Consider the following 12,188-nt stretch of genomic DNA (forward strand, 5'->3'; position numbering starts at 1 on the left):
TTAGTTATCCCTGTGAACTGATGTGAGCAATTTTTTGTGTTTTTTGTTTTGTTTACTAAATAGCTAATATAGAAAAGACTTGATCTCTTGTGTCTGCTTGACTGGCTTCAGATGGAAACATTCACAGATCAGGGTCTCAACAGGTAATCCCAAGAGTACTGGTAGATATCTGCAGGTGGTATCTTGCCCCAGTCTCTGGCTAGGGTGTTACAAAGTTAAACCCAGGAACTTAAATGTATGGTCATAGATGTAGTATGTCTCCTGGTCAGCCTTCATCTCAGCTCCGACTAAGGGCCTGACAAGACAGGCAGGATACCATGGGCCAAGCCCATGGTATTCTGCCCCTGGTTCTGGCCTGGGCCATTCCCTGGGCCGGCACAACAACAGTCGAGTGTTCATATGCCTGCCTGCCACCTCACCATGGATATGCTGTCATTGCATGCCCGTCACCTACTGCTGCTGCCATGTAAAGGCAGAAATGGGGTACCTGGCTTCACACATGTGGACAGGTCATGCCTTTTGACATCAGAGGCAGCAGTGGGGGCCTTCTGAGAAGATGTGCCGGTGGCCTGTAAGGAGCATGTGCAGCAATGTTATGTGTCAACTGTTGCCATGGAATTTCCACAAAACTCTGTGGCAAACAGCAGGACATTTTGACCTGTGCTGAGGCCCCTTTGGGCTGGGATCAGTCCAGCATCACCAGATCAGCATCCAGACCAGTCATTCTTGGTCTGGGGTTTTTGGCCTACATCGCCTGAATAGGATGATGCCAGGATGAGGAAACACAGGGCTTTTGGCCTGTGCATACTGGCCCTAAGTGTTTCCTAGTAAATCTACAGTTGAGTGCTTTTTTAGATGTGGAAAAATTTGCAAAGAAAATATAACAGGTAGACTTCGGTTTTTATTTGTTTTGTTCTACATCAGTAGTTTTTAAAAGGTTCAGCAACCTCTGGAGAGTCAGACAGTTCCTGTGCTTTAATAATATTCTTCCATTATTGATCACGTTTAGCAAGTTGGTAGCACCCTTGGAGGAGAAAGTGCAGCAGCTGGAGTCCAGAGTAGCTACACTTCAGCATATTCGGGAACAAGAGGATTTCCTGGACACAATAGAACTAACCATCTTGGATGAGTACCACGCAGAGGAAGATGCTAGGATGGAAGAGGTCACTTGCCAAACAGAGGAGGCAGACAGCTGGAGGAATGTCACAAAGAGAAGTAAGCCAAGAAGGAATTGTTCGGGGAGCTTGCAGCTAGAGAATCGATTCGAAGCTCTTTCCCTTATCAAGGAGGATGAAGAAGAGCAGCATGGACAGGCTTCGGGGACAGAACAGGGGAGCCTGAGAGTCCCACCCGAGGGAACAGTCGCTGCTAAGCCTCGGAGGAGGCGTGTGGTCGTAGTGGGGGACTCCTTGCTGAGGGGTACAGAAGCAGTGATTTGTAGGCCTGACAAGATGTCTCGAGAGGTGTGTTGTCTTCCAGATGCAAAGATCCGTGATGTGACAGAGAGGCTGACAAGACTGGTCAAGCCTACTGACCAATACCCCTTCCTTTTGGTCCACGTGGGAACTAATGATACTGCAAGACACAGCATTCAGAACATCAAAAGGCATTACGAGGCGCTTGGTAGGAAGCTGAAAGGAATGGATGTACAGGTTGTCATCTCGTCTCTTCTGCCAGTTGAAGGGCATGGTCCAGGAAGGGAGAGGAAAATAGCAGATGTGAACAACTGGCTTCGCAGATGGTGCCGCCGAGAAGGATTTGGATTCTTCGATCATGGGCTGCGGTTCCATGAGGAGGGACTTCTTGCAACAGACGGGTTGCATCTCACGCCAGTTGGAAGAAATGTTTTTGCCAACAGTCTCAAGAACTTGATCAGGAGAGCTTTAAACTAAGTTCCGAGGGGAAGGGAGACAATATTAAGGAAGGCGAAAGGGATGGCGAAAATAGTCAAACTGACATAGAGGAAACAAGGCAAACAGTGCAAGGACCCAGCAGTGGGAGGCAAAAAAACTTACACAGGCAGCAAGTAAAAGGGAACCATGGTCTGCGATGTCTCTACACTAATGCACAGAGCATGGGAAATAAGCAAGATGAACTCGAACTCCTAGTACAACAAAGCAAATATGATATAATAGGCATCACTGAAGCCTGGTGGGATGAGTCTCATGATTGGAATGTGGAAATAGAGGGGTATAACCTTATTAAGAGAAATAGGCCAAACAGGAAAGGAGGAGGAATAGCACTATATGTCAGAGATATTTACACCAGTGAAGAGATCCTGGACATCAATCATGGAAGCCAGGTGGAGAGCATCTGGATAAGAATCAAAGGGGAGGGAAACAACAAGGGTGTTACGGTGGGAGTCTACTACAGACCCCCAAGTCAGACTGAGGAATTGGATGATATCTTTCTAGAACAGATGACCACACAGTCAGAAAAGAGAGATGTAGTAGTGATGGGCGACTTCAACTATCCTGATATTTGCTGGAAGTCAAACTCAGCAAAATCCTCAAGGGCTAGCAAATTCCTCACTTGCCTGGAAGACAATTTCATGGTCCAAAAGGTGGAAGAGGCAACAAGGGGGTCAGCTATTTTAGATCTGATCCTAACCAACAAGGATGACTTGGTTAATGGGGTGCAAGTGGTGGGGATCATTAGGTGGAAGTGACCATGTTCTCCTGGAGTTTGTAATACAGTGGAAAGGAGAAGCCAGGCAGAGTCAGACACACATCCTAGACTTTAGGAGAGCGGATTTCAGTAAACTTAGAGAAGTATTGAGGGCGATTCCATGGTCAGAAATACTAAAAGATAAAGGAGTTCAGGACGGATGGGACTTTCTCAAAAGGGAGATACTGAAGGCACAATTTCAAACAGTTCCAGTGAGAAAGAAAAACGGGAGGTGTCTCAAGAAACCAGGATGGATGACTAAGGAACTTTCAACCGAGCTAAGTTTGAAAGGGAACATGTATAATAAATGGAAAAAGGGGGAAATCACGAAAAAGGAATTCAAAGAAATAGCAGGCATGTGTAGGGGTAAAGTCAGAAAAGCTAAAGCGCAGAATGAACTCAGGCTTGCTAGAGAGGTTAAGAACAATAAAAAGGGCTTTTTTGGATATGTCCGCAGCAAGAGGAAGAAGAAGGAAACGGTAGGGCCACTGCGTGGAGAAGATGGCAAAATGCTAACAGGAGATAGAGAAAAGGCAGAATTACTCAACACCTTCTTTGCCTCAGTCTTCTCAGAAAAGGCAAAGGGTGCCCAACCTGAGGATAATGGAGCAGAGGACAGAATAGGGGAATTTCAGCACAGAATAAGTAAAGAGATAGTAGAGGAACACCTTGTTAATCTAAATGAATTTAAGTCTCCGGGACCAGATGAACTCCATCCAAGGGTATTAAAAGAACTGGCAAAAGTAATATCGGAGCCATTGGCAATCATATTTGAAAACTCCTGGAGAACAGGAGAGATCCCAGCAGACTGGCGAAGGGCAAACGTTGTCCCCATCTTCAAAAAGGGGAAAAAAGAGGATCCCAACAATTATCGTCCAGTTAGTCTGACATCAGTTCTACGAAAGATTCTGGAGCAGATCATTAAACAGAGAGTCTGTGAACATCTAGAAGGCAATGCCATAATCACAAAAAGTCAGCATGGGTTTCAGAGAAACAAGTCATGCCAGACAAATCTAATCTCTTTCTTTGATAAAATTACCAGCTTGGTAGATGAAGGGAATGCTGTGGATATAGTGTATCTTGATTTCAGTAAGGCCTTTGACAAGGTTTCCCATGACATTCTTGCAAACAAGCTTGTAAAATGTGGGCTAGACAAAGGAACTGTTAAATGGATCTGTAATTGGTTGACCGGCCGAACCCAAAGGGTGCTCAACAATGGCTCCTTTTCATCCTGGAGAGAAGTGACCAGTGGGGTCCCACAGGGCTCTGTCCTGGGCCCAGTGCTATTCAACATCTTTATCAATGACCTGGATGACAGAATTGGGAGCATACTTATCAAATTTGCAGATGACACCAAATTAGGGGGAATAGCTAATACCCCAGAGGACAGGATCAACATTCAAAATGACCTGAATAGACTAGAAAGCTGGGCCAAGGCTAACAAAATGAAATTCAACACAGAGAAATGTAAGGTATTGCACTTGGGGCGGAAAAACAAAATGCACAGATATAGGATGGGTGACACCTGGCTGAATGAAACTACGTGTGAAAGGGATCTAGGAGTCCAAGTAGACCACAAGTTGAACATGAGTGAACAGTGTGATGCGGCAGCTAAAAAGGCCAATGCTATTTTAGGCTGCATCAATAGAAGTATAGTGTCTAGATCAAGAGAAGTAATAGTGCCACTGTATTCTGCTTTGGTCAGGCCCCACCTAGAATATTGTGTCCTGTTCTGGGCACCACAATTCAGAAAGGACATTGAGAAACTGGAGCGTGTCCAAAGGAGGGCGACAAAAATGGTGAAGGGTCTGGAAACCATGCCCTATGAGGAACGACTTAGGGAGCTGGGGATGTTTAGCCTGGAGAAAAGAAGGTTAAGAGGTGATATGATAGCCCTGTTTAAATATTTGAAAGGATGTCATATTGAGGAGGGAGCAAGCTTGTTTTCTGCTGCTCCAGAGAACAGGACCCGGAACAATGGATGCAAGCTACAGGAAAAGAGATTCCACCTGAACATTAGGAGGAACTTCCTGACAGTAAGGGCTGTTCGACAGTGGAATGCACTTCCTCGGAAGGTGATAGAGTCTCCTTCCTTGGAGGTCTTTAAACAGAGGCTGGATGGCCATCTGTCAGGGATGCTTTGATTGGATTTCCTGCATGGCAGGGGGTTGGACTGGATGGCCCTAGTGGTCTCTTCCAACTCTACGATTCTATGATTCTATGATTCTATGATCATCCATTACAGGTAATTAAATCAAGTTTATTCACTGTACAGAACAGCCTTAAGTACAGTGCGCCCGTGTCATATGCAGGTGCGATAAATGCGGCTTTCAGTATAATCTGAAAGCCATGCCGGAAGAAGCGCTGCTGTTCACCAGAAAGAGCAATGTCATGCCGCCATGAGCATGAGCCCCATTGTTTTTAATAGGGCTCAAGCACCCCGTGGTATTTCCCTTACATGGGGGGTCTGGAATGGATCCCCCACGTAAGGGAAGGGACCGTGGTATGTATTTACTTTGGATTTCTAAAACACATTCACCTGATGTATGAATGAACCTGCAGAACTAAAAAAATATGACATTGAATTTTTTTCGGAGTTCTTGTTTTCAGTTGGACACATAATGCTGAACTAAGAGTGTGATTTATGTCTGCCTTTTGATATTTGCTAAAGTGTATACAATATATATTTAACCCACTTAAATTATATTTTCTCTTATTTTTTCCTTAGTCCTCATGTAGTCAAATACTATGGCAGCTATTTTAAGAACACTGACCTCTGGATAGTCATGGAATATTGTGGTGCTGGATCTGTCTCTGATATCATTAGACTGCGAAATAAAACAGTATGTACTCCTTCAGCATCCCAGTAAATTCTTGACATTCTTGCAATGAAAATATTGAGTGTTAATACAATGTTTTCATGTCCCAAGTAACATCTAGTCATTAGCATGACTTTTTTAGTAACACGAGATGTGAAACAATACACATAGAATATTCCTTCTCTGTATTACCACTGGAATGGCAACAGCTTCTTGTCTTAGCACCCCCTCTGTTGTCTTTTCTTTTTTGCACTGTATGTATATATTCTGCATGAGGCACACTGCATTCGTACATGTATGGCAGTATGTGTTATATTTGTGTGCATGACTACCGTTGGTTGATTATGTTAGGATGCAGAAGAATGTGTCACTTATCAGTTAGTTGTTGTTTAATCCACTGTAGTTCATAGAGTTAGCAGTAGAAGGCTTGGAAGAGGTCTTTACTCTTCTCATTGCCTTTTGTATCTGCTCCAGATGCTGTAGGAAACAACTGTGACTGGGTAAGGAAATCCTATCAGGTGGGAGTTGTGTCTCATTGGCCTAAATTCCATTGCTCACACTGGTAAACGTAATTGCATTAAATCTATGAGCTTTGCATAAGTATCAATTCACCATTCATCAGTTGATTTATTGGATCCACTCTAGTTTGGGCTTTAGTTTTAGATTGAGGCTGTTGTATTTATTATAAGTAACCTTGAAAACTAGATTGAAATCTTACAGATATTTCAGATAAATAATATGAAAGATGTCTTTAAATGAGATCACTGTTTATGAATTAATAGAATCCTCTAAAGATCAGGATGTGGTGTGTGTGTGTGTGTGTGTGTGTGTGTTATGACTTTGGTGTCCTCTGTGGTATTCAGAGTTATGAGCGCGGGTTATTTATGCCTGATTTGATGCATGCATGATCTTGGGGATAAATGAGAATATATCTTATTTATTATATAGTCTCCATATTTAGATATTGCAAAACCTTGTCTTGGATCAGATTGTTCATGTCTTTTATGACTGTGTTGAATGTCAAATGTCCTAAGCTTACAGGTATTGTTGTAGGCTTTGGCTGCTGGCTGAAACTTCTAAAGAGTATGATTAAAGTTTAGTAGATTTATGTACTATATAATCTTTAGCTAGCGCAGATTTTTCAGATCCTGTCAGGTTATGGTGACTGTTGTTGCATAGTACTTTGCTTGCTTTTCTGACGCAATATTGTGTGATGATGAGTCACTATATTAAGTGGCATTTGGAACAGAAAGAACAGACAGACTTGCATGTTCAAGTTTGGAAGCTTTTCTAGTACGGTTTAATGTACAGTATATCAATTTTTGAAGGGCTTCTCTACACATTTAGATAGTTTACATTTCCTTTCACACCTGCTATGTCCACTGATATAGTTCTGTTGATTTCATGTGGTAAACAGTCACCTGAGATGTTGGAATGCACCAGGAGCTTTGTAGGGCATTTGAGGAAAGAGGGAGCTTGGAATGGGTGTGTTGTAGGTTACTTGTGCTGCTGTTACCTTTTAATAATATTTTAATGGATGATCAAATGCTAGGTGATGTGACAAGGAAAGAGACATGCACATTGGATCTTATAGTCTTAATTATTGTTTTATTAATATATAGACTAATTGTAGTTAGTTAGCCACTGGAGCTTTAAAAGCTTGCAACATATTTGTTTATTAACATTTTGGTTGCCCCAATAAAGGTATCACTGGCGGTATCCAGACCGGCGCAAAGAGCCGGCTTGGATACATACTAGGGTTGCCTCGGGGCGTCCTTTCCAGATGCCCTGCAACCCTAGTACATTGTAATGACGACGCCCTTTCTACATGGGCGCGCCATTACGACATCATGGCTGCGCCGCAGCCAAGCGGTGCGGATGTGATGTCCTGGCTCCACTGGAGGGCGCTTGTGGCGCCCTTTCAGTGGCGTCAGAAAGAGCTCCGTTTTGGAGCTCCTTCGACCGTGCATATCGCTGGCGCGGCGTTTAAACGGCCGTGCCAGTGGTACAAAGAGAAAGGGCCTGAGTGGTCCCTTTCTCCCTTTCCCCACCACTGGGGAAAAGTGGCTGATCGGGGCCTCTGGGGCTGTCACTGTGGTAACTGAGGCCCCAATACGTCAGGGAAAGGGGCGGTCTGCATCCCGCCATTGTTTTGTGGGTTTTGGACATTATTGTAGTAAGATGTAACATGTAACAATTAATGTACAGTTACCTACTAAATTAATTTTCTTTCTTTAGTTGATGGAAGATGAAATTGCTACAATAATACAATCAACACTCAAAGGACTAGAATATCTACATTTCATGAGGAAAATACACCGTGACATCAAAGCTGGCAACATATTACTCAATACAGAAGGGCATGCTAAACTTGCAGATTTTGGGGTAGCAGGCCAACTTACAGTGAGTGAAATTCCTTCTGCACACTTGTTTTTATATGTGATTATACTGGGCTGGATACATATCTTGGTGCCTGTTGCTGGAGTAAAAGAAGTAGGTATCCTTATAGTAGCTCCTCTCACCACCTTTAAGTAGCACACAGGGACCCTGGCAAATCGGGTAAGCTGTGGGATACTGTGTGCGGGATTCCACATAATCAAGTGGAGGGACCTTCTGCAAATAACGAACCTTTATCTAATAGTATGAGACAGATGTTGGATCCAACCCATCATTTGTAAGAGCTGTTCATATTAGCCAGTCTCCACTACATTAATGTTTTGTGACTTGCACGGAGGCAGGGTGGTACTTTCACAGTCATCATTTATAAAAACCTTTTCAGGAAGTTTGATTGTATAAATCATGCTTGCTATGTAGAGATCAGATATTTATGGCAACAAAGTTTGCTGTTCTAAAAGGGGTAAGCAACTACTCAAGTTCAGAGACTGCACATTCCTCTTGACATCCTTGAAGAGTGCAACTCATTTAAACAAAGAAGAAATAACAAATAAAAATGCCTCTTCCCCATTTAATCTGTTTTAGCTCCAAGAGAAGTATTTTTGGCACCTTGGAGTCAACTGGAAGTCACTTCTAGTTTTTGGCAAACTTTCCCTCAACCTAAACAACCCAACGAGGGAAATGGCAACCTTGTTTTCAATACCTATTAGAGGAGTCAAAGGACATACTACTATCTATCTCTATCTATATATCTATCTTCAGTTTTCCCATATCCATAGTGTTTCTGAAGTGCTGCACAGTACTGGTGAATACTAAATTCCCTGGAAAGATTTTTATTTGTTTTCATGTATTTTCTTTGATTTAGCTAACTTACTTAATTTTTTCTGTTCTTTCTTTGTGTTAGGATACTATGGCAAAAAGAAACACTGTGATAGGGACACCGTTTTGGATGGCACCTGAAGTGATCCAAGAAATTGGATACAATTGTCTAGCAGATATATGGTCCCTTGGCATTACAGCTATTGAAATGGCTGAAGGAAAGCCACCATATGCTGATATTCACCCAATGAGGGTAAGAGCTGGATAAATCAACCCAAGACTAAAGCTACTTAACCACGTAATGCACTAGTGAAGTTGGGAGCCAATTCTCATGGTATGTTAGTATGAGCTCACTAGGTAGATAGGACTAGTCAATACAAATGCAATATGTGTTACCAGCATGTATGTGGAAAAACATACTGTACCCAACTGATTGATACAGCTGGAAGATTTGAGTGCATTTGTTACACGTTTTCCCATTTTTACCACATTTTAATCAGATTGCATCATGACTGCACTGAAGTTAAAGGTTTTTGGGAAAACATGTCTTTACTGAAACATGAATGTGAAAAGCAAGACAAGTCTGAAATTACACAGTTCATGAATGGTAACCACTAACTTTATTGTTGAGCTTTGAGGTGGGAGATTCTAAGGGGACAATACTTTTCTGCCAGGATTCCAGATGTAGCCTCTGTTTGTATATGTGCTTTCAAGTCACCAGTTGATTAATGGTAATCCCCGGATTTTCATAGTGTTTTGTTAGTCTGGGAATACTCAGAGGTGATTTTGCCATTTTCTTCCTCTGAAATACAACCTACAGCACCTGGTAGTCATTGGCAGTCTTCCATCTAAGTACAAACCAGAGCTGACCTTCTTAGCTTCCAACGCCAGACGTCATTTGATGCATTTAGAATATTTATCAGCCTTTTACCCAACAGAACAATGTCAAGATAGCTCAAGGATAACTCTTAAAATGTTTTGCAGTTGTCTTTAGTATGATTTTACCGTTTTATTCTTAAAAGTTGAGAACAAGATAGAAAAAAGTATTGTTGTTTGCAGGCAATTTTTATGATTCCAACAAATCCACCTCCAACATTCCGAAAGCCAGAACTCTGGTCAGATGAATTCACAGATTTTGTAAAACAGTGTCTTGTGAAGTGTCCAGAACAAAGAGCTACTGCAACACAATTGCTTCAGGTTAGTCTCTGCATATTTTCTGCTATTTCCCAGGCATGGTGAAAACCCAAAACTCTATAGTTATGTGAATAGGCGCTATGTGAGAACCTATTCTAAATTTTTCGTGGAAAAAAACCAGTTTACAGTAGAACATTCCATAATTGAATATGTCACCTTCAGCCTATATAATCTCTTTCTTGGCTTGAGTTTTTCAGTGTAGTGAAATAAACACTGGCCAGGGATGTTTGAGGCAGACATTTGGCAAAGTAATCCATTTGAACTTTTTTCTCTATATATATGTTTAATCTGCAGTTATTTTCTGCATTTCCTCCCACTGGTATAGTTTGCATTTCTTCCCACTGGTACACTGAGAGCAATGATACAGACAAGGGCAACTTGTTCCTATGCATGCTCAGTCAGAAATAAATCCTAGTTAATTTGCTAGGCCTGCTTCCCAAAGAAACATGCAGAGGGTTCCAACTAGCATATCCAGCAGAGACTCTGCAGGTCAGGTATATCTGAACTATAAGTACTGATGTTGATAAAGCTTTTGGCATAGATCAGAACTAGATCATGCACATTTTTGAATTAAAATAATTTCATGTCACCGCTTTACAAAATTGGCTAGAGTTTGCTTTGCAGTAGTAGCCCTTTGAGTATCCTGGGTTAATTATATAATTTTAACATAGTGGATCAGAATTAAATTTGACTTACAAATTGCACAGCTTGGATAGGACTGATATGGCTTGGAATATACTTGCATTAGTTTTCTGGCAGCATTACTTGTTCAGTCAACAGAGCTAATGGGAATACTAACTCTGGGATTAGACTTTTTGTTCTGCTAGTATATGTTAGTTCAAAGTTCTTACTTTTTTATTTGTGTGTATTCTCTAGCATCCATTTGTGAAAACTGCTAAAGGAGTTTTCATCCTGAGAGATTTGATTAATGAGGCAATGGATATTAAATTGAAAATTCAGGAAGCTCAGCAGCGTGAATTGTATCATGATGATGAAGAAAATTCAGTGAGTATTAAAACTGCTTAAAATACTGTGCTGCCTGTAGTAATTACGTTAATTCTCTGTTTCTGGGTTTTAACTGGCTTGACTGTTTGTAAATCTTTCATTAGATCCCTTCAGCCTGCATTTTTAGAAGAAAATCTTAGGAGAAAGATCAATAAGTAAACAAGTCAACCTATTGTTCCCACTCACCAGCTGAGTTGGACCCCTATTATCCAACCACACAGAGGTCATTGGAACCAACAGTAATATGCAGAAAAGTAGAGGGACCATCTCTAGGGTGTGTGTGTGTGTGTGCGCGCATGTGCGCTTCAGTGTAAGCCTAAGAGTTTATTATGGACCTTTGCAAGCTGTTCTGGGAGCATTTTTTCTGAAGAGCAGGATAAAAAACCTCCATATAAATCAGTAGGTCTCCACTTAGTGATCTTAGAGGTGGCAGTAAGAGAATAATACAATATTCAAGGCACACAATTTGAAAATACAGGCTGAGTCTCCCTTATCTGAAATGCTTGGGGCCAGAGGTTTTAAGGATTTTTGAAACTTTTGGATTTTGGGATATTTGCCAGCTACCTACTTCTGCCTTGTTGAACAATCAGGAGCGCCAGCGGTGGTGGCAGTGCCACCAGCTTAAAGTCATAAGCTGGGGGCTAGAGGGCTACAGACTTCCTGTGCTCTCTTCCTGGGTTGTATTGTCCACCCATTTCTGGTGCTGCTTGCCTCCTCCCACTGCTGCCCCAGTTATCAGAAAGTTCACTCTATTTTTCATGTGTTTTTTAAAAACTAGATTATAAAAACGTTTTTGTGTCTCTTTTCAACCATGTGTGTTGGCAGCCCACAAATACTGCACCATTTTATTTTATATAAGGGACCTGATTACTGTACAGGAGATCGCTGAGGAACCTTCCAGCCATCTACTTCTGCTGTTGAGGCAGCAGTGGCAACACTCCTTGTCATTTATTCATGTCTGTTTGTAGCCACATATCTCTCCAGCTTTGCATGTGTACATACTACACTATTTTTCCTGTAGCTCCAAATATTTTGCATTTTGGCGCATTTTGGGTCAGCGTTAGACCATATGTTGTGCCTGCAGATGTTGCCAGGTTCAGTTGCTAATGTGTCATCTGAAATAGCAGAACTAGAGAAGACTGCCTAAATCTTTAGTTGCTTTTAATTTTGTAAAAGGTGCTTCCTGTATTTTTTATTTCTAATTTCCATCTGTAAAGAATTAAGGAAGGGCAACATGCAAATCCACATGAAGAAGGTGCACAACTTATCCTTTTGCTCCGTACAAACTGC

General features: G+C 41.8%; 1 protein-coding gene across 2 annotated transcripts in view; it reads left to right on the forward strand.

Moving 5' to 3' along the window:
• The window catches only part of STK4 (serine/threonine kinase 4), a 95,081-nt gene that overhangs the window by 13,285 nt on the left and 69,608 nt on the right, over nucleotides 1–12,188 (forward strand). The window contains exons 4-8 of one of the 2 annotated variants that reach the window (XM_089513943.1): nucleotides 5,396–5,510; nucleotides 7,725–7,889; nucleotides 8,785–8,952; nucleotides 9,759–9,896; nucleotides 10,770–10,898. In XM_089513943.1, coding sequence (XP_089370069.1) covers nucleotides 5,396–5,510; nucleotides 7,725–7,889; nucleotides 8,785–8,952; nucleotides 9,759–9,896; nucleotides 10,770–10,898 — 715 coding nt within the window. The remainder of the gene's footprint in view (nucleotides 1–5,395; nucleotides 5,511–7,724; nucleotides 7,890–8,784; nucleotides 8,953–9,758; nucleotides 9,897–10,769; nucleotides 10,899–12,188) is intronic. The other variant, XM_089513944.1, reaches the window with a different exon arrangement.

Source organism: Sceloporus occidentalis, unplaced genomic scaffold (assembly GCF_023333645.1).
Source record: "Sceloporus occidentalis isolate IW3139 unplaced genomic scaffold, rSceOcc1.0.p SCAF_3, whole genome shotgun sequence".
Classification (NCBI taxonomy): domain Eukaryota; kingdom Metazoa; phylum Chordata; class Lepidosauria; order Squamata; family Phrynosomatidae; genus Sceloporus; species Sceloporus occidentalis.